This window comes from Papio anubis, chromosome 16 (assembly GCF_008728515.1).
Source record: "Papio anubis isolate 15944 chromosome 16, Panubis1.0, whole genome shotgun sequence".
NCBI lineage: Eukaryota > Metazoa > Chordata > Mammalia > Primates > Cercopithecidae > Papio > Papio anubis.
The window spans coordinates 8,598,627-8,621,326 of NC_044991.1; the positions used below are offsets into that span (position 1 = coordinate 8,598,627).

The window sequence follows — 22,700 nt, forward strand, 5'->3', positions numbered from 1 at the left end:
CCCAAAAAAAAAAAACCCAAGAGGACAAGGTTTGGGGATCTTCTGGATGCTGAATACATGGAGGTTCCAGGAGGGTGGTGGCCAGGAGGGCATGGAAGCTCCATGCCCCTTCCACCAAACATTGCTTCATGTATCTCTTCAACTGTATCCTTTCCAATATCCTTTATTTAAAAACTCGTAAATCGAAGTGTTTCCCTGAGTTCTGTGAGCAAATCAACTGAACTCAAAGAGGGGGCTGTGGGAACCCCAACTTTAAGCCAATCAATCAGAATTTCTGGAGGCCCTGGACTTAGGACTAGTTTCTGGAATGTGGGGCACAGTCTTGGGGACTTAGCACCCAACCCGTGGCATCTGATACTATCTCCGTGTAGTCAGTGTCAGAACTGAATTAGATGACACCCTGCTGGTGTTCGCTGCTTGGTGCGTAGGGAATAACCCACACACATTTGGCCGCAGAAGTCTTCTGTGTTGATGACTGTTGTGGTTTGAAAGTAGAGGAGGCCGGGCGCAGTGGCTCAGGCCTGTAATCCCAGTGCTTTGGGAGGCTGAGGTGGGCGGATCACGAGGTCAGGAGATCGAGACCATCCTGGCTAACATGGTGAAACCCCGTCTCTACTAAAAAATACAAAAAATTAGCCAGGCGTGGCGGGCGCCTGTGGTCCCAGCTACTCGGGAAGCTGAGGCAGGAGAATGGCTTGAACCCGGGAGGCGGAGCTTGCAGTGAGCCGAAATCGCGCCACTGCACTTCAGCCTGGGGGACAGAGCGAGACTCCGTCTCAAAAAAAAAAAAAAAGGTAGAGGAAAAGGCCAGGTGCGGTGGCTCACGCCTGTAATCCCAGCACTTTAGGAGGCCAAGGCAGGTAGATCACGAGGTCAGGAGATTGAGACCATACTGGCTAACACGGTGAAACCCCGTCTCTACTAAAAATGCAAAAATTAGCTGGATATGGTGCTGGGCGCCTGTAGTCCCAGCTACTCGGGAGGTTGGGGCAGGAGAATGGCATAAATCCAAGAGGCAGAGCTTGCAGTGAGCAGAGATCGTGCCACTGCACTCTAGCCCGGGCGACAGAGTGAGACTCCGCCTCAAAAAAAAAAAAAAAAAAAAAAAGAAAGTAGAGGAAAAACATGAGTAGAGGTGAGTTTTTCCCAATTCCCAATCCTGGCTCTGCTACTTAATAGTTGGGTGACCTTGGTCAAGTCACTCAACCTGTGATTCAGTTTCCTCATTTGAAATAGAGGTAATAACATTACCTCCTAATTTGTCAAATGTTTAAAACAAGTCCTAGCCCTTGGAATTTATTATTTATATAAAAATATTCACATTGTTGGCCGGGCACGGTGGCTCATGCCTGTAATCCCTAGCACTCTGGGAGACCGAGGCGGGCAGATCACAAGGTCAGGAGATCGAGACCATCGTGGCCAACATGGTGAAACCCCGTCTCTACTAAAAATACAAAAAAATTAGCCAGGCGTGGTGGTATGCGCCTGTAGTCCTAGCTACTTGCGAGGCTGAGGCAGGGGAATCACTTGAACCCAGAAGGAAAAGACTGCAGTGAGCTGAGATCGCGCCACTGCACTCCAGCCTGGCAACAAAGTGAGACTCCATCTCAAAAAAAAAAAAAAAAAAAAAATTCACATTATTTATTATTAAAAAGGTTTGGGTACATAAAATATCCTTGCCAATCTGTTTTGGAATCAAAATGGGTTGATGCCAAAATTTCCTGTAAATCCATTTTATTTAAGCTAACTGCTAAATTTTACAGATCCTTCCTATGCAGACTAGGGCTTTGGCCATGAGAAAATCAGAACAGCAAGAGGCCAAAATGATCAATTCATCATCTATTTCCGGCCCTTCCCTCTCTTTCCCACCACCATCCCTCCGCAGTCAGAACAATGCCCCCAACCATGTATTCACACTTCTCTTCACAAAACTTTGTTCCATTTATGAGACTCAAGTGCCCCAGCCCCAGGTTCAAAGCTATTCCTACCTTGCTCTCATACTATTAGGCCCATGCTCCCTTCTGACCTTCCCCTCTCTGTCATCTCCAGGCCCTTAGCCTGACAGCGCAAGGTTTGACTGATAATATGCTACATACTTTTGAGCCTTGGTTCCCAAAAGACCTCTCTTAGGAATGCTTTTCCCCACTCTTCCACTTGTCTCTCTCTCGTCCATCCTTCAAGGTCTACCCAAATGCCCCCTCCTCTACAACCTTCTGCAATATTCTTCCCATACTTAATCAGGAGGAACAGCTTCTTGCCTAGTTCTCCCCAGCACTCCAGCTACACCACCATTACAGCCTTATCAATCCTTCATAGGTTTGATAAATATTAATTTTCCATATTGGACTCTCCCATAGACCCTGAACTCTAAGGAAAAGTGAAGTGTTTTATTTGATTTTTTTTGTGCCTAGCATGGCAACTACTTAGCAATCTTGGCTGAACAAAAATTTTCCTTTTTTCTTTTATTTTCTCTGATGTGTTTCATTCCCATAGGCTTCATTTGGCCTGTGTCCCTTATCTTTAGGGGAAGCCAACTTTCAGCACATATGCTAGCCAACATAGCAAAGTTTTTTGTTTTTTTTTTTTAAAGAGACATTTAACAAATTATGCAGGCTGTGATGTCCTTCATTCCAGCTCAAATTTCTCCTACTGAATATGCTAGAACTTAAATCCACTTCCACAAAGACTTCAACAAGAGAAGATGAAAATCCTATTCCTGCTATATTTAAACTCACATCTATTAGGAAAAAAACCCAAAAAAGTAGCATTAAGTTCAATGCATAGTGTACCTTTTCATTTACATCTGTCTACTAATGTGCAGGTACTGGTAAATCTGTTCGGGTTCATTTACACTGACTGTATGTTGCGTTTATTTCTGGCTGGAATCTGGCAGGCATGTTCTCTGTACTTCTGCCATGGAGTAACAATTCTATTTTATTGTTCTAAAATTCTCCAAGGGCCAGGCACAGTGACTCATGCCTGTAATCCCAGCACTTTGGGAGGCCTAGGGGGAAGATTGCTTGAGGCCAGGAGTTCAAAATCAGACCTTGGTCAACAAAGCAAGACGCCGATCTCTACAAAAGAAAATAAAATTAGCAGGGTGTGGTGGCATGCGCCTATAGTCCCAGATAGGAGGCTGAGGCAGGAATATCATTTGAGCCCAGGAACTCAAGGCTGCAGCGAGCCATGATCATGTCACCACACTCCAGCCTAGGTGACAGCACAAGACCCTGTCTCAAAAATTAAAATAAAACCCTCCAGGAGAAATACCGAGCATTCCTTACAGGGCAGGTGGTTCTCTGGGTTTGTCACCTAAACTGCTAATATTCCATCTGACCCTGTCTGCAATGGTTTTCCTGCTTGTATTTTCTCTGGATTTTTTTCCCCTATTCTTCTCTGATTTTAGTTACTCTTAGAAGAGCCTTGCAAGTTTTCTACAACAAATCCAAATTCAATATTACTTTAATAGAATTATGTGAACAAGACATAAAGACATCGATTAATAAGGCATGGCGATCACCTAAGAATATACAAATTTGCGATGAAACAGACACATTTTATTTTAACTGTAATATATGGCTACAGATGGGGAGGAGGGAGAAGTATTAGAGAGCAGAGGCTCAGAGGCAAAATGGTACATTCATTCTCAATGCACTGACAGGCAACAATGCAGACGATGGGGCAATAAAAGCAAAACACAGCCCTGACTATGAGGGCCTTATAGCCTAGTGAAGTGGTGTTTGAAAATATTCTGCAAGTCTTTTTTCAGCAAAAATCTTATGTTGATATACCCAAAAGATAAGAGAGATGATGAGTTGCTCTGGCTGGAGTTGGGAAGAGGATGACCCTCATTTCTACCCCAGCCAGGCCACCTGTGCCCCAAAATGCCTCTGCAGACCTGGGAGAGCCCAGCACGGAAGAGATGAGAGTGCCCCCCCGCTTACTCCCATCTTATTCTGTTTTGATATAACACTTACTACACTGCCACCTACCTACACAGCTAGTGCTACATACATATTTTTTAATAACATGTGAGGGCTCTGAAATAATTTACAAGTCACTGGTCTAATAAATGGGATTGGCAGAAGTGTATGGGGAACAGTGGAACTGCCAGACACAAGGCAAAAAAAGTTGTGTCCAAATCACTGGAATCCAAAACTAGACAAAGAATTATAAAGGTCTGACCAGTTTCTCTAAAATCCCAAGAAGTAGAAAGCTCATCTTAACTACTTTCTTACTTTGTCCTTACAATTATTGTTTCCTTAGTCAGCTCTGCTTGGCAGGGAAGTTTCTTAAAATCTTCCATGCTTTCTTGAAATCTCCAACTCTCCACACCCCCTCCTCCTCCCTAGGCAGAGGATTTTCAGTGTGCAAAGAGTATTCCTTACATTCCTGCCCTGTGTGCAGCCTGCTTCTCACCCACACACCTCTGCTCGCACCTCTGCTCTCCTCTGGGAGAAGGATATTCTTACTACCCAACGCCAATCACAGGGGATCACACTGGGTTCTGAGTTCCCCAGGAAAGTCCTCAATCCAACATCCTCTCAGTCTCCTGCATCTTCAACACCATCCTGTGTGCTGGCTCCTCATCAGGATTTACGCATACTCTGGTTTCTCATATACTTAGGATTTTCACTTCAGGATGGTGTGAAAGTGACAAGCATTCAGTAGGAACCCTACTTTAAGTACCCACACAACCATTCTGCTTCTCACTTTTTCAGTTTAGTATTCAATAAATTCAACACTTTCATTATAAAATCGGCTTTGTGTTAGATGATTTTGCCCAATTATAGGCTAATGTAGGTGTTGTGAGCACATCTAAGGCTAGGCTAGGCTATGACATTCAGTAGGCTAGGTGTATTAAATATACTTTTGACTTAGGATGGATGGGTTTATCAGGACATAACTCCATAAGAAGTATTTATATTAAAAGAAAAAAAAACACATAAAAGAGTTCTTCTCTTAATCCCAGATTCTCCCTGCATCTGTATTTTACTTTTCTCCAACAGCCAAACTTTAGGAAGGTCTGACTCCCAATTTACTGTCTTCGCTTCACCTTTCTCATCAACACATGATAATCTAGCTTCAGTTATCACTCCCCAGAAGCCTGCCTCCCTCTCCACCCAACTGACATTTCTCAGTAATCTTGTCTACTGCCTCTGACATGAAAAACTCTTCCCTGGTTCCATGCTCTCTGGAGTTTCCTCCAGCTTATCTGGTTGCAGCCCTGCTGCTATTTAAGAGCCAACATGCTCCCTTAATTTTTCACTTTTCTCAGTTTCTGTTCTGGGCCCGTGAGCACTTGTCATTGTTAGCAAGAATAACATAACTCCCTGGGGGGTTCTGAAACTACAAAACCTGTTAGGGGCTGAGACCCAAGCTAAGTCTCTAATACTAGCAGGATACGCCCATCACTTAGGAAACAAGGTAGAAACAACTTCTCCACATATTCATCTTCTTCATCTACCACTAAGGGCAATCTCATGTACTCCTACGCTGGAATTATGATACATATGCAAACCTCCAAGTCTTAATCTTTAGGCCAGTTCCTTCTCCTAAATGGCAGATCTGTGCTCAAACACGTGATGCCTTACAAGCATCTCAAACTTACATTCAAAACCAAGTTAATCATTTTATACCCTATTCCAAACTTCGCTTCCTCAGTTGTTTTCTAATTCAATGAATGGCAATGCCATCACCTAGTTTCCCAAAAGAAGTCTTGCCTCTCCTTGGCACCTCCTCCCTCACCAAGTCTACCTTCAACAGCTCTCATCCTAACACCACTGTCCTCAATAACGTCACTTAACACATCTGGCCCACTGTGTATCAAATACTGCTGCCTATATAGCAGTGAAGGAGGCACGCTTAATCCTGAGAGGAAGAGGGAGGTAAACAAAAGGACAAGATAAATTCAGGCTGTTCATGGAGGCTCATGCCTGTAATCCCAGAAGGATCGCTTGAAGCCGAGTTCAAGACGAGCCTGGGCAAAGTGAGACCCTTGTCTCTATATTTTAAAAATAAATAAATTAATTTTAAAAAGTTTTAAAGAATAGATAGATTCAGACTATAATAAAAGCTATGAACAAAACAAGGCAGGGTGATGCAATGGGGCACTACTTTAGACAGGAAGGGTCAGAGAAAACCTCTCAGAGGTTACATTTAAGTTGAACCTGAATGACAAACAGAAACAAGTCAAAGATTTGAGAAGCAAAGTGTTCCAGACAGAGGGAGGAGCCAAGGTAGAAATAAGCTTGAGGAGTTCAAGAAACAGGGAAGGCCAACAAACCCATAGCTTAGGGAGCAAGGAGACCAGGTCAAACGGGTTCAGAGGGAGACAAAGGTTAGATAGGACCCTGCTGACCACCATGAAAGCAATGAAAAACCACTGGAGCATTTTAGGAAGGCAATTGACATAATCTAATTTGAATTTTTAAGAGATCACTTTAGCTGATAAGTGGAAAAAATGGTTTGGTAGGAAGGTAAAAATAGGGGGTAGGAAAAACAGGAAACTAATAATACAGTTCAGATAAGAAGGTATCGTTCTTGAGATGAGAGGGAACAAATTCGTAAGACACATATATGTATATGGTTTTTGTGTGGCACAATCACAGCTGGCTGATGCAATACTCCCACCTCAGCCTCCCAAGTAGCTGAGACCACAGATGAACATCACCATGCCTGGTTAACTTAAAAACATTTTAGAGACAGGGTCTCACTGCGTAGACCAGGCCTTTCTAAAACTCCTGGGCTCAAGCAATCCACCTGCCTTAGCCTCCCAAAGTGCTAGGATTACAGATGTGAGCCACCACAACTGGCCCAAACTCAGGATATGTTTTGAATATAACGTGAACAGAGCCTGCTGGGCAATTACATGTTGAGAGTGAGGGGGAAAAGGAATCAAGAACAGTTCCTGGGTTGTTTCTGGCTGCAGGTTACAGGTGATTTTTACAGTTAAATCACATACAGCATACGATTTAATCAGTTTTGATGAGTGCCTATCAAGACCTAACCATTTTCATACTCTAAAAAGTTCCCTCACATCTTCTCCTAGTCAATCCCTTTCTACCCAAGAAGCAAGACCAACCTGAAATCTAGTTCACAAATAAGTTCTGCTCATTCTGGAATGCTGTTAAGTGGGATCACCCACTACGTATGATTTTTGTTTGGCTTTTCACTGAGCATAATATTTGTGAGATTAATCCTTATTACACGCATCTGTAGTTTGTTCCTTTTTATTGTTTGTGGTCTTCCATTGCATGAACATGATGACTTGTTATCCACTGTCTCACTGATGGACATCCGGACTGTTTAGTTTTGGTTATCATTTGGCTATCAATATTCTCATATAAGTCTTATTTGTGGACATTTTCATTTCTCTTGGATAAATACCTAGAAATTAAACTGCTGGGTCACAGGGCAGATACATGTTCAACTTTTTGAGAAACTGCCAGTTTTCCAAAGTGGTTGCATCATTTTATACTCCCATCAGCAGTGCATTCAAGTTCCAGCTGCCTGAGTCCTACGTGTTTTGCTTAAATAACTCTTACCTATGCCACAACCAAACTCACAGTCTTTCAGTTCTTCAAACGTATTTCATTCTACATCTTTTTTTTTTTTTTTAGACCTTTGTAGATACACTCAGAGGACACTTCCCCTCCTTGCCCCATCCCCTTTGCTGCCTCCTATTCATTCAACAAATATCCTGAAGGATGAGAAAAAGGCTAGCCTTGCCAGAGTGCTATGGACAGAGGAAACAGTATATTAAAAAGTTCCAGATGGTGGTTCACACCTGTAATCCCAGCACTTTGGGAGGCCGTGGTGGGCAGATCACGAGGTCAGGAGTTCAAGACCAGCCTGGCCAACATGGTGAAACACTGTCTCTACTAAAAATACAAAAATTAGCTGGGCCTGGTGGCGGGCACCTGTAATCCCAGCTACTCGGGAGGCTGAGGCAGGAAAATCACTTGAACCTGGGAGGCAGAGGTTGCAGTGAGCCAAGATTGGGCCACTGCACTCCAGCCTTGGCGACAGAGCAAGACTCCGTCTCGCAAAAGGTTCCAGAGATGGGAAAAAGCTTGCCACCTTCCGGGGCCTAAAAAAAAAAGTGAATGTGACTGGAGAGCCGTGAGCAAAAGCAGCAGGAGGGTCAGAGACAGGTGGGAGCCAGATCATTCTGGCCCTTGTGAACCATGTGGAGGAGTTTGGAATCTAAGTGCTATGGGAAACCATTAAAAGATTTTAAGCAGACACACGACTCTTGGCTGTTCTGGGTGAAGTGGAATAGAGACAGGAGCAGAAATGAAGCGGCCGTCATCATGTTCCAGGTAAGAGGTGAAGAGAGTAGTGGCAATACAGATGAAAGAATTTATCTTACGGAAGTAGCACTGACAGTAACTCGGTGATAGATTTAGAGGTAGAGGGTGGTGAGAGAAAAGGAGGAATCTGATTTGAGAAACTGGGTAAATGGTAGAGCCACTTATGGACTGGGGGACAAATGTAGAACAAAGAGTTTGCGAGGAATAAGTGTTCAGTTTTGGACTTAAGAAGCTCACGATACCAGTGAGATGGTCAAGCCGCTGTGTCGAGCAGGAGTTGAAGGCGCTAGAAGACATCTAGCTGAAGATGTCAATGTGGGGATCATCAGCTTATAAACAAACACAAAAGCCTGGGGATACCAGAGATCACCAAGGGAGACAGGACACTGAAAAAAGAGGGTCTGGAGAATACTAACAGTCAAGCAGAAGAGGATGAACAACCAGAGGTGGGAAGAGACACTGAATTCAGCAGGCTGATGAGGAAATACATGGTCCTGCTCTGAGAACCCTCTAGTGATCTTTCAAGTCAGGGTCACACACCTGGTACAGCACCTTCTATTCCCCTTATGAGAACACTTTTGATACCCCTATTTAATTGCCCTTCTCTACTATCTACTAGGCCAATATTTGAGGACATAAAATCAACAGAATTGGCAGGGACCAGCCCTGCTCTAGTCCAGTGTCTTAGTACATAGCACAACACAGACTGATGGTTTAATGGACAGCTACCATTCTAAGTGCCACCTGCAGGCAGTCCACTTCACCATATACTTTTCCTATTTTAGTTCCTTCCCCCAACAGCCCAAAAGAAGATATATCTCCATTGCACAGATGAGGAAACTACAGCTCAGGCAAAATGCCCGAAGTCACTGATAGCAAGTGATGGAGCCAGGATGAGGCTGCGCATCCTCCTTCACACGCTCTGCTGCCTTCCATCACGTGGACTTTCTTCAGCAATAGTATCCTCTCACATCACTGCCAAAGGGATACAAAATCTGTCCTCACATAATTGGTCTCCCACAGCACTAAGTCAGGGAAATGCCCAGGGAAGTACTTCCCTGCTTGACTTCTCAAGAATCCCTATTCTTGCCAAGCACAGTGAACATTCTCCAGACTTTCAAAGTATTGCTTCATCCTTAGGGCACTTCTAAATGCAGCAATGAAATCTGGCTTCTCTGAAACTGAGGTCTGGAGGTAAAATAACTTACAACCGCTGGAGCCTTAACTCTTTTTCAATTCTAGAAACCCATTATAGCCACCTATCAGGAGTTTCACCCTACATCTAAAAGGCCTCACTCTAAATGAACTAATTCTGATCATGGCAAAGGAAGTTTCTCTATGTCACCTATTTTGGACCAAGGCATAATTAGGATGAGAGAAACCAATGGGGCCTAAGAAGCCAACACTACATATCTTTGTGAAAATTAACAGTAGTACAATCTTGTCTCTGCTTTCAAGACTGATGTGTACCGTCTCCCCTTGATATCTTAAGATTGGAACTATATAGGCTTTTTCCTGAGTACATTAACACCCAGGAGCTTCCTTTTTCTACTCAAGAGCCACCATCAACTATGCTGGTAAGAGCATGGGGCACAGATGGCAAAGAACAGGTCCTACCCTTGATTCTGTCAGTATAAAGCCGCATAACTTTGGGTAAATTACCAGCTTCTTGGCATCTTCCTGAGTTGTAAAGCCAAAGGGTTAGACTAGACAATTTCTTAGGTGTCTTCCAGCTCTAAAATTCTATCATCAGAGAGTATGGAAAGGGGGTGGGAGAAGGCACGCTGGATGCCAGCTGGCTGGGAAAGACTGAGAGGATGAACCCTCCTGGCTATGGTTAACAAAGCCTGTGTGATCTGCATGGTTCCCTCCCTTGCCAGAGCCTCTGCTTAGAGCTTTCCTTGCTTGTCTTAACATCCCCAGCCCCCTATCCAAATAGAGGAGTCCCAACAAAGAAACATGAACACAAACAGGTCTAGATCTAAAGTAGGGGAGCAGGGGGCAATAGACACAACCAGAGAAATGTTTCCTACACTGTCTAACACTCACCAATATTATAATGCATCTCTACATTTTTAATCAGGATGATTAAAAAAAAAAAGCAGCCAGCACTCCTCTTTCTTAGCCTTTACAAGGTACCACTAATGATCTCCCTTAAGCTCTTTTGAGCCAGGTCCCTATTCACAGAGCATAAAGATATAAACAGAGGGAACACTTCAACCAGCCCACTTCCATCCTTTGGATTAACTTCTCAAGGTGCTCAAGGCTAAAACAAATTATTTACTTTGTTTAATGTCATTTCCATCCAGCCCACAGATCAAGTTCAACTGCCCCACTGGCAGAAAAGGCTTCAGAACAGGGAGTATCTTTGTGACCACTCTAAAGTAACACCCCCTGAGTTATTTCACATTGTTTTCTTATTTTCTTCACCGCTATTATCATCACCTGACATTTTTATTTACTGTTTACAGTCTGTCTCCAGAGTAGGCTCTTTCTTGTCCACCATCGCACTTCCCATGCTGAGAATGCCTGTAAATACTTGTTAACGAAAATTAGCGCACACACGCGCGGACCTTAATTCACATTCAGGGACATGATGTTCAAACATGGAAACCATCTTCCAATCAGACTGATATCAAATGTTCCAGTGAATTTCTACTCTTTCCTATAGAACAGCTTACATACGCATACTGCAATAATGGTATTTCCCCTAGTAGTTTTCTTTCTTAATTCCCCACTATGAAGCACCAGATAATAAGTCACGGATATACCAGCTAACTCACGTTCTAGTTCATCTTCCTGCTGGGTCATGCATATTACCCACAAAGCCAACATTGCTCTTACACAGAAAGTACTGATTGTGTTTATCGCCATGAGACCCTTTTCACCCATACCACATGTATCAAGGGTATTAAAGGACTTTCAACAGCCTAACCAATAATCAAAAACTATCCAGTGCAATGAGACCAAATTATGCTCTAACTATAAATACCTTGATTTCAGTATACTGTATTCTATTTCTTTTTTTTTGGACAGGGTCTTGCTCTGTCTCCCAGACTGGAGTGCAATGGCAACAACATGGTCCACCGTAGCCTCAACCTCTCAGGTTCAAATGATCCTCACACCTCAGCCTCCTGAACAGTTGGGACTAAAGGCACCCACCACATCTGGTTTTTTTATTTTGCAGAGACCAGGTCTTACTATGTTGCCCAGGCTTACTGTATTTCAAACGTATCACTTTCATGTATGGCTTTTACTCCAATAGTTTTATTGTTTTGCTTTATCTTGTCACTTTTGTACCTCCACAAAAAGAAAATGAAGACAGTAGAGTCAAAGCCCCAGACAGAATGAATGAGTACTAAGGTGCCTTGAACACAAAGTCCCCATGAGTAAGAAGGCTTAAGGCATATACTGGGGAAAGAACTGTCTTTGGTAAATATATCTTTTGAGTCCCAACTGGTCAAACTGAGTGAGAGCAGTCACCCTACAAAATGATTCTAGTGCATTGTAAACTAGTCAGGAAGAGAGACAGCCCTTTATGTATTATGTTACTCGTTAAGCTAATACCACAGTTTTCACCTCAGGACAGAATGAAGTAGCAAAAGAGAAATTTTTCATAGATTAAATCTCACGTACACTGGCAAAACTGACCAAGTATGGGCAAGGTAAAAGTTTAGGAAACTCCCGGGGATCACAAAAGCATAAGCAGTCTCAAAAACCACCCTTTCCAGTATTTCACCTGAATCTAGATTTCGGATTCATCATAGCTTTAAAATAAAAAAATAAAATAGCTGGGCGCGGTGGCTCACGCTTGTAATCCCAGCACTTTGGGAGGCCAAGGTGGGCGGATCACAAGGTCAGGAGATTGAGACCATCGTGGCTAACACAGTGAAACCCCGTCTCTACTAAAAACACAAAAAATTAGCCAGGCGTGGTGGTGCGCGCCTGTAGTCCCAGCTACTCGGAGGCTGAGGCAGGAGAATGGCGTGAACCCGGGAGGTGGAGCTTGCAGTGAGCCGAGATGGTGCCACTGCACTGCAGCCTACGGCTGTGCCAGACTCCATCTCAAAAAATAAAATAAAATTAAATTAAATTAAAATTAAATTAAATTAAAAAGCGAGGCACAGCAAGAAGATATGGATTCCAGGGCCACACTTACCACTGACTGACCTCTGCCTTGAGCAGGCAAAAAACCTAGTACAGTACAGGCTCTGGAGCCAAGAGGGGGAGGGTTATATCTAAGCCTTGACCCTCACTAACTCTACCACCTCTCAGGGAAAGGAAAGACATTCACCCTAAGGTCAAAGGCTATGGATGTAACACAATTTAAAATGCCTTGGACAGAGTCTAGCACAAAGGCTTGTTTTTTATACAAATGCCAGCATTTTTTCCACTTAGGTTGGACTCATGAGAAAAAGTCCAACTCCAAGTAAATGTGATCATCTCAATTACATTCCATTTTATCTTTGGCTAGATTTTTAGAAAGTTAGTATAGGTGTTTGCCACCTGTAACCCCAGCACTTTGGGAGGCTGAGGTGGATGACCTCCGACCTCACCTGAGGTCAGGAGTTTGAGACTAGCCTGGCCAACATGTCAAAACCCCGTCACTATTAAAAATACAAAAAAATAGCCAGGCATGGTGGCAGGAGTCTGTAATCCCATCTATTCAGGAGGCTGAGGCAGCGGAATCGCTCAAGCCTAGACAGAGAAGTTTGCATGTGAGCGGAGACTGTGCCACTGCACTCCAGCCTGGGTAACAGAGAGAGACTCCATCTCAAAAAGTATACTAATGGCCGGGCTGGGGCTCAAGCCTGTAATCCCAGCACTTTGGGAGGCCGAAGGGTGGATCATGAGGTCAGGAGACCGAGACCATCCTGGCTAACATGGTGAAACCCCTGGGCTCTCTACTAAAAAATACAAAAACTAGCTGGGCTGGTGGCGGGCGCCTGTAGTCACAGCTACTCGGAGGCTGAGGCAGGAGAATGGCGTGAACCTGGGAGGCGGAGCTTGCAGTGAGCCGAGATCGCGCCACTGCACTCCAGCCTGAGTGACACAGCGCGAGACTCCGTCTCAAAAAAAAAAAAAAAAAAAAAAAGTATACCACTACTAGGTTATGGAACCTAAAAGCCACGTCTCCGGATATCTTACTAATTTTGGCAACCTTCTCTCACATAAATACATACAAATTACTTTGTTGAATGAAAATTTTATAACAATATTTTCCCTTGTAAGTTATAAGACAAGTGTAACATACATGTGAGTGTGATAACTGCTTACAATTTAATAGGCCAGGAGCAGTGGCTCACGCCTGTAATCCCAGCACTTTGGGAGGCGGAGGCAGGCGGATCACGTGAGGTCGAGTTCGAGACCAGCCTGACCAACATAGAGAAATCCGGTCTCTACTAAAAATACAAAATTAGCCAGGCGAGGTGGCGCATGCCTGTATTTCTAGCTACTTGGGTGGCTGAGGCAGGAGAATCGTTTGAACCCAGGAGGTAGAGATTGCAGTGAGCCGAGATCGCGCCACTGCACTCCCGGCTAGGCAACAAGAGCTAGACTCCGTCTCAGAACAACAGTAACAGAAAAAACAAAACCAATTTGAATAATCAGAGTTTTTTAAACACCACACTGAACTCAAGGTCATAATTCAAATCCTAACAAATTGTTTATTCTGGAAAATTCCCCAAATAATCTGTGTGGCTATATAAAAGTGTCTACTCGTGGGCTGGGCACGGTGGCTCACACCTGTAATCCCAGCACTTTGGGGGGCTGAGGCGGGTGGATCACGAGGTCAAGAGATCCAGACCATCCTGCCCAGCATGGTGAAACCCCATCTCTAAAATACAAAAATTAGCTGGGCACGGAGGTGCGCACCTGTAGTCCCAGCTATTCGGGTGGCTGAGGCAGGAGAATCGCTTGAACCCAGGAGGCGGAGGTTGCAGGGAGCTGAGATAGCGCTACTACACTCCAGCCTGGGCGACAGAGCAAGACTCTGTCTCAAAAAATAAAACAAACACAAAAGTGTTTACTTGTGACAGGCCTGATGGTAACACACAAGAAAATTACTACCAAACCATCTCCAAAGTCAGTAGTATAAACACTCTGCCCCTATGCTGGGATCCTTTTAGAAACTGTTCAAAGAGATTGAACCGAAAAGTGATACAGGCCAGGCACAGTGGCTCAATGCCTGTAATCCCAGCATTTTGGGAGGCTAAGGTGGGCGGATCACCTGAGGTCAGGAGTTCGAGACTAGCCTGGCTAACATGGCAAAATGCTGCCTCTACTTAAAATACAAAACTTAGCCGGGTGTGGTGGTATGCGCCTCTAATCCCAGCTACTCGGGAGGCTGAGGCAGGAGAATCACCTGAACCAGGGAGGCGGAGGCTGCAGTGAACCGAGATTGCGCCACTGCACTCCAGCCTGGGCGACAGAACACCACACTGTCTCAAAATAAATAAATAAATAAATGGGGATTTAATTAAAAAAAAATAAAATATAAAAATAAAAAGTGATCTGAGAAAGCCATATTGTACCCATATTGGGCACATATCCAGCCAAGCAGCACAGTTCTAGAAATTTAAGACAAAAATTCTGAGATTGGTATAGAAATACTTGCCGGTCAAAAGCATGGCCTAAGGCCTTCACACACCGTAAAATCAGTGAAACTAATTACGGTTCTTCAGCATCTGCAGAGCATTGGCTACCAGTAAGGAGTAAGTTGGGGGAGGCAAATAATTAGTGCACCCTGAGGTGACAGTTAATTCCACTAGCATACCATTTCACAGGAGATGTTATGGCATTCTACCTCGTCCCCCTACTCTGAGAATGCTGAAGCTGGCTGGAAATTTCAACCGTTAGCCAAATGTCAAATGTCCTTTGAAGAACTTTAATAAGATCCGGATCCTCCACAATCCCCTGCATAGAAAGCTCTTGGAACTCCTCTGAGCCAACACACACAGACCCAATCACATGTTATCCACACATTTCCCAAGTAGACAAATATTCTCTGAAGTATTTCTGATAACTTCTTTCACAAAGACAAAAAATATGTAAGATGCATTCCACCCAGGTCAGAATAACACACTTTCCGTTCTGAAGCACCGAACAGCAAGTGGGATCTCAAAAAAGAGTATACCCTGACCAAGTTTTATGCTCTGTCGAAGGTAGAGGCTGGAAGCTAAAACACAGGCTTTTAAAAGCCAGCTAAGGTACAGTCTGCATTTCTCAGAAAAGTTGCCTATGGCTAAAACAGAGCACAAAATGAGAGATAAAAAAGCAAAACCACAAACCCCTGTACTGTCTGACCTGGGAACCCTCACTTAACAGATGAGGAAATTACGAGGGTAAGTAACTTGCCCTGGGCTGCAGTTTATTTGGCGTCAAAGCTGTAAGCAGATTCCTGGTCTCCTAGGTCGGAATTCAGTGAAGTTACCCCACCCATCAAACAGCTACCCCACGGAAGATGCTGTATAAAACTCTTCACTCTTCACTGAGGCTGTTAACATAAGGGTCCAATTATCATTCAAAGATCAGCCTGTTAGATAATAGCTCGAAAATTCCATCCATTTTACAGCAGTTACCAGAGACATCTAATCTTCGAGGGAAAAAAAGAAAAGGAGAAAATCCTAATTTTGACCTGACCCCTAAGTTCCGACTAAAGGTATCAGCAGACCGTATTGGTATCCGCAACCACAGAAACCGACAATAATCCCACCCACAAGCAGAGGAAGACAGCCGCTCCTCGGCACCGCCCCCCAACTCACTAAATTCCACTCCCATTCCGGCGCCCAGGGGACAGTGCACCTCCTGCCGCAGCCTGAGAGCAATCAGCCCGATTGGCCACGCTCCCTCAAACCACCACTTTCCCCCGAAAAAGGGACGAGAGCCTCAGGTACCCAAACGAGCGCTCCCTTGCCCAGAGACCCCGGCTCGCACACCCCGCCCTGTTCCCCGCGGCGCGGGAGGAGAGGCCGCCCCACACAGGAAGTGTGTCCTGCGCCGGGACCTTGCTCCCAGCCCGCCGGTACCTGCCCTCCGCCCCCAACAGGCGAGAAGCAGCCGCGTCCACATGGCTTCAGGTGTTCACATGGCAGTAAACGGGCCCCTGCCCTCCCGGGCGCCCCAGCGCGGCGCCCTCCTGCCCAGAGTCCGGCCCAGCCCCGCTGGCCTCGCCTCCAGCCCGCAGCCAAGAGGCGAGCGCGGCCGGTGCCCCCGGGGCTGCCAGGGGCCCCGAGGCAGGCGGCGCTGACTCCCGGACGCCGCCCGCTCACACTCGCCGCCTTTGCACCCAAGGCCTCGCGCGACGAGCAGGTACCTTCCCTCCGCACCCTCGGGCGAGCACCGGCGCCCAAGCTCCGCCGGATCCCCGGGCCGGCCCGAGACACCTCAGCCCTCTGACGCCAGGCCTGGCCCGGGCCCCTGCCCGCACTCTCGTGTCGGGCCGGGCAGCAACACTCCCCTCAGCACCTCAAGCCCTGGCTTGGAGTCCAGGAGGCTCCGCATTCCCAGGTTGGGTCCTGCCAGGACCTCTGCTCCCAGCCCCCCAGGCCGGACACCCCGGCCCGGCCCCAGTCCCTCAGGCCCGACCCTCTCCTTGCCCCTCAGGCCCGGGCGACGGTTACCTGCTGGAGCCCCCGCCCAGTTCCTGGCCTCGCCGGGGCGGGAGGGGAGGGAGCAGTATGATTTATATGGCGCTGCAAGTGGGTGGGGGTGGGGTGGCTCCGCCGCCTCCAGCTCGGGCGCCCGGGCCGGCGGCGGGGCTGGCCGGGGCCGCGGCCCCTCGAGGCTCGCCCGCCTCGCGCGCTGCCCCCGGTCGGCGCGCGCCCAGGCGGCTCCCTGGCGGAGGCCGCGGCCGCCTCGCAGGGCCGAAGGCGGCTCGGCTCGGGTTTTTCTCCATTCCAACACACAGGAACAGACGTCAGGTGACGGCGCGCGGCCAATGGGAGGCTCTGCCGCGGCGCGGGCGGGCGGGCGGCGCGCGGCGGGGCGGGGCGCGTGGCGGGGGCGGGCGCTGGGAAGGGCTGAGCGCGCGTGCCCACCCGGCGTGCGGCGGAAGGCGTCGAGGCCGGCGCGCGCCGGGCAGGGGCAGCGAAGACCCCCTACCCCACGGCCGGGTCGCGCGAGGTTCTCCTCCGCGGCCGCTGGGCGCAGTACGCCGCCCGCCCAGTACCATCTTGGCCCGCGCCTCAGGGCCGTCTTGGGGGTGGCCGCGAGCCAACTTTCTGGGGAGTTGGTGGCCCGGAATCTCTCTGGGATTTCTGGAGTTCCCTGGAGCCTCCAATGCCAGAATTGCGCCTCTCGCGGCCCGGGAAGCCCGCGGGCAAGGGCCCGGCCTCCTCTCGGTGACCTGTTTAGTCGGGGAGGGCGTGGGGGCGGCTCCTGCCCACCAATAGCCCTCTGGACCGGGGCCAGCCCAAGGCCTAGCTGGTCCCGCCTGGGTCCCTGGCAGTCCCCGCCCATGGGCGCCGGGTGTCCGTGGAGGAACGGCTTGGGTCCTCTCAGAGCCTCAGTTTCCACCGCGGAAAATGCGAGGAGGGAGGCCCACATACCTCACCTGTAAAATGGACGCTCCAGTTGCCTTCTGCTGCTGCATTAAAAAGCTGCAATGCCAGGCTGACTGTGCCCAGGGTCCCGAATTAATTTGCCGATAAGGCGGAGGATTTGCGGTGCCAAGGCCTCAGCCTGTTCCCAGCCTTCCTTTGCAAACCTGATGTGTTTCTAGAGCAAAGAAAGGGCTTGACTTCTTTATAAAAAAAATCGCAATTGTAGAGCAACTACGGTGTAGATGTTGGCATCCCCAGGGCCATCAAAAGTGACAAGGCCAGCAAGGGTAGGATACGTTGAGAATTTGTGATCCTGCCCCTGACCTTTGACCTGGCCAAATTTTCTTCCCACTTTGGGCCTCAGTTTCCTGTGGGTGAGGAAAGTTTGGATTAGATGTCCCTAATGTTGGCTAAAATTGCCGATTCTAAATTAGGCTCCCGTCTGTCCTAGATGTTAGGGGAGTATGTGGCTTCCTCTCCTGAAGCAACCCAACCTGCAAGTCAGTTGGGATTGGAAAAGTGCTTCCAGCAGCAGATGGGGATTGACAGGAACCAGGGGTGGTCTGGAACCCAGATTTCCGTATATTTGAGGTACACAGCTCCCCAGCGGGCCTGGTTTTACTTTTTGACCTTTCACCCCACCTAGCCAGAGATGTTAATGCTTAGCCTTTTCTCAGGCTATCCAAGGAGGGTCCCAGGGTCCCAGAAAGGCCCGAGGCGGTCCTGGGCCCCTTGGCAGGAACATGTCCTTGGGGAAGACAGTGATTTCTTCTGGCTTCTGTCCAGTCTCCCAAAGTGGGGGCTGGCTCCAAAGCAGGTCAGGACTATTCCTGGGGACTTGATTCCCCAACACCTCCTGCATGCCAGGCTCTTCCGGGGCAGAGCTGAACAAGCCACGAGGCCCTGCCCTTTGATTGTTCCCATTGTTCTTCTGAGTTTCATTTTCAAATTCTCAGGCCTCAAGACTTAAAAGACCAGTACCTGGCTTCTCCTGGGGTCAGGGCTGTAAAGGGAAAGGTGGAAGAGGCGCTCAGCACAGGGCTGTGTTTTCTGGACAAAAATAGGAGAATGCAGGGGAGCTTCCTGAAGACTGGTGTTGGGGGCACCCTCAATTTCTTGAGAGAATTCATGAAGAAAGGTGAATCGCTTTTCCTTAGAGTCGCCTGCCCCATCATTCCTCCATTCTTTCCCTTCCTCGTAAGCTCACTTGCGTCTCAGATGCAGGGCCCTGGGGATGGTGACAATCTGTCGCAGAGCCTCATTCGAAAGGGAAGGAATAAAGAATGCAGACGGGTAACCGGAGTCCAGGCTCTTGTCAGCTCCTGCCTCTTATAACCATGCAGCCCCCTCCCTGCCCTTTCAGACCCTGCCAGAACATTGCCCTGATGACCTCCACCTGGAAACTTCCCCAGTCCTAGGACCAGGCCAGCTGGGCCTCTTTATCCCTGAAAGCCTGCCGCTTTCTCTTTTGGTACCATTTGGAAAAAGAACGTATATGGGCATCATAGCCAACAGGAAGACGTAGGTTACTCTTGCACTGTGTGGCCTTGGACAAGTCACTTCCCCCTTTGGGTTCCTCAGCTATAAAATGATAATATTATGTCACTGGACAGGGTGTGGTGGCTGACACCTATAATCCCAGCACTTTGGGAAGCTGAGGTATGAGGACTGCTTGAGGCCAGGAGTTCAAGACCAACCTGGGCAACACAGTGAGACTCCCCCCCATCTGTATTTACTTAAAAGAAAAATAAAATTTTTTTTTTTAAATTACCTCACTCATAAGGTGTTGTGGGACTCTCAAGAGAGCTGCATAGGCTGGGCACATTGGCTAACGCCTATAATCCCAGCACTTTGGGAGGCCGAGGCGGGTGGATCACCTGAGGTCAGGAGTTCAAGACCAGCCTGGCCAACATGGTGAAACCTTGTCTCTACTAAAAATACAAAAATTAGCCGGGTGTGGTGGTGGGTGCCTGTAATCCCAGCTACTTGGGAGGCTGAGGCAGCAGAATCGCCTGAACCTGGGAGGCGAAGGTTGCAGTGAGCTGAGATTGCGCCATTGCACTCCAGGCTGGGCGACAAGAGCAAAACTCTGTCTCAAAAAAAAAAAAAAAAAAAATTCAGTGTAGTACCAGGCACTGTTAACACTAGCTGCATGTTCTATATGGATACAATAGGACACTTGAGTAGACTGAGGCTCAAAGAGTTAAGTTGCTGCCCAAGATTGCACAGTGGCAGGCACTCAATAACTGAGAGCCCCTTCCTCTGAAATCACATTAGTGTTTTCTGTTGTTCTCTCATTGTCTCAAATGCATGGATCCTGTTTTTCCTACCACACTGGGAGCTCTTTAAGGAAGGAACAGTAAAAAACAAACAAACAAAAAAAACAGTAGACCAGATTCTTCCCCGTCCCTCCTGACCCAGTCCACTCAAAAATTACTCATTGAACTGAATCAGTGTATCAATTCTATAAACAAAATTAATCCTTTGCCTCTTCCTCTGGCTCAAAGATGGCTTTTGGAAACACTGTATCACTCCTTTTATTACAAACTCCTCTGCCCTCCTCCAGGCGCCTGGGCCACTCCAGGATTACAAATGGAGCCTTCTGCCTCTAGGTCACTGATTCCACTACCATCTGTCAGCGTGGATTGATTGAGGAGACTGGCCCTGCTCGGCAGATCAGTGACTTGCGCAAAGTGAGCCGGGGTGCCTTCAGAGCAGGCGGATGTCCTTCCTCACTTGCCAGCTCTGGTGAGCAGACACACAGCCCTCACCTTTATCCTTCACCAAGCTCCAGCTCTCCTTCCTCTTGGGAGGGGCCGCCTGCTAACTCAATCACACCAAGAGGGAGGCCTGGAATTCCTGCTCACAAGCTCAGGGCTTCATGGGCAGTCTTCCAGGAGGCAACCTACAAAAGCCTCTGGCTAACAGAGCGGGAAACTCCCCACAGCCTCCTGCTGTGCCTGTCCCCAAGCCACGCACTGTCCCCTTGCAAAGCACAAGGATACTGAGAGTGCACAAACAGCAGGGGTGGAGAGCCTCTGTGGGCACGCCCTCATTCTGTGCCCTCATTCCACAGGAGCCCCTGCTTTGTGCAAGTCTCTGAGCCCACATGGAGGGAGCATGGGGGCTCAGAACAGTTCTTTCTGGTGCAAGGTCAGAGGAGGCTTTAAAGCTATGGTGGTAGGGAGGGCTTCAAAACAGAGGACCAAAGAATACCGAGACGTAGGGGTATGGGCGAGAGCCACCCGCTGTGCCCAGGAGGACTGTGCCCAGTGCAGGGGAAAAAGATGAAGCTGCGGAGTTGGGCAAGGGTGGGATCCTGCAGGGCCTTGTAGCATTGACATGTTTGGCATGGATTTGTTTCACGGGGTCCCACAGAAACTTCTGCTCTCCAGGTTTGCCCCTCACTCTGCCCTCCAGGATAGAAGTGTGGCATCCTAATCTGGGATGCATCCATCTCTCCCCCTGGACTGTGAGCATATGCAGGGCAGAGACACCTCTGCTTCTCTCGGGTCTCCGGCATCCTGTGCAGGGTAGGGCACCATGTCCGTTAAAATGATGTTAGTGAGGATGATACAACCCAGAGGAATCCAGGCTTACTATGAACCAGGCACTATGCAGATTTCCCTTTGTCACCCCAGTTCTTCATATTTGCAGCAGTCTAATGAGTTTGGTACTGTTATCACTCCTGTTTTACAGATGGGGCTACGGAGGTGCAAAGAGTTTAACTTATCCCAAGTCACACAGCTTGGAAGAGGCTGAGCTGGTATTTGAACCCAGGTCTTCAGAGGCTGCACTCTTAACCACCAGGCTTCCCAGCACTCAGCAAACACTGGAAAGACAGTCAGTGGGACCAAAAGTCTGCAGGCCAATAGGGAAAGAATGTAAGAGGATGGCGTGGGCAGCACCAGCCTCTCCCACAGTCATATATTAAGCACTGGACACTGGGCAGCTGGGGCAGGTGGGGGCCTCAGACTCTCAGACCCCACGCTGGGAAGACCACGGTCTGGCCAACAAGCAGTAGCTGCTGTGAATCGACTGACACATCGTCCCCACAGGTGAGCAGAGAGCCGACACCTGAGGAGAGGCCAAGAAACGGGAAGCCCGTGCAGCCCCGGGCGCACAGATCACACCCACCTGCCCGGCACTCACTGCCCCTAGTGGTTGGACTCTCACTGGGCCGGTCACGGAGCTGGGGCCAGCCTGGTCTCACCAGTGTGTGTCTTTAAATCATCCAATTCCTTCAGCTGTAAACTGGGCTGGGAGGGACCAAGTGAGCTGCCTGCCTCAGGGGGGTCCTCGCCCTTACCTGAGGGATCCCATTCACTCCTCACAACAAACCCGTGAGGCAGGGATTGTCCTGTTCGTTGTACAGAGCAGGAAATGGGTGCACACAGAGGTTAAGAGACTTGCCCAGGTCACACAGCTAGGAAGAGGCTACGACTTGAACTCAGACTTCTCTCCAAAGCCCCTACAGAGTTACTCGGGACTACAAAGAGTTAACCTGAATATGAAATGATCTGACAGTCGCAGTGACAAAGGCATGCTCTAAGCGCTTTTCCTGCAGTAACTTGCTTAATCCTTACAACCACCCTATAAAGTGGGTACTGTTCTTGCCTCATTTTGCAGATGAGGAAACTGAGGCACAGAGCAGCTTGGAGGGGGCAGAGCTGAATCTGACGGGCTGCAGGGCCCCTGCGTCGCTTTGTCACAAGATGACAATAAGGAAGTTCCTTTCCTTTGGGATTTTTTCTGCCTGAAAGCTCAAGACTTTTAGCCATATCATTGTCTGGGCTCCACGGGAAGGCAGTGCCACATGCTGAGGCATGCTGGGAAAAGACTT

General features: G+C 47.9%; 2 protein-coding genes across 2 annotated transcripts in view; one reads left to right on the forward strand and one right to left on the reverse strand.

Annotated features, from left to right (window-relative positions):
- Positions 1–22,700, reverse strand: part of TCF20 (transcription factor 20) — a 186,373-nt gene that overhangs the window by 94,938 nt on the left and 68,735 nt on the right. The window lies entirely within an intron of this gene.
- On the forward strand, positions 15,778–21,431 carry LOC103888394 (proline-rich protein HaeIII subfamily 1-like). Its single transcript, XM_031656123.1, has 4 exons — positions 15,778–15,782; positions 16,107–16,206; positions 16,332–16,625; positions 20,470–21,431. Exons 1-4 carry the CDS (start codon positions 15,778–15,780, stop codon positions 20,863–20,865), a joined length of 795 nt encoding a protein of 264 aa, XP_031511983.1. The 3' UTR covers positions 20,866–21,431.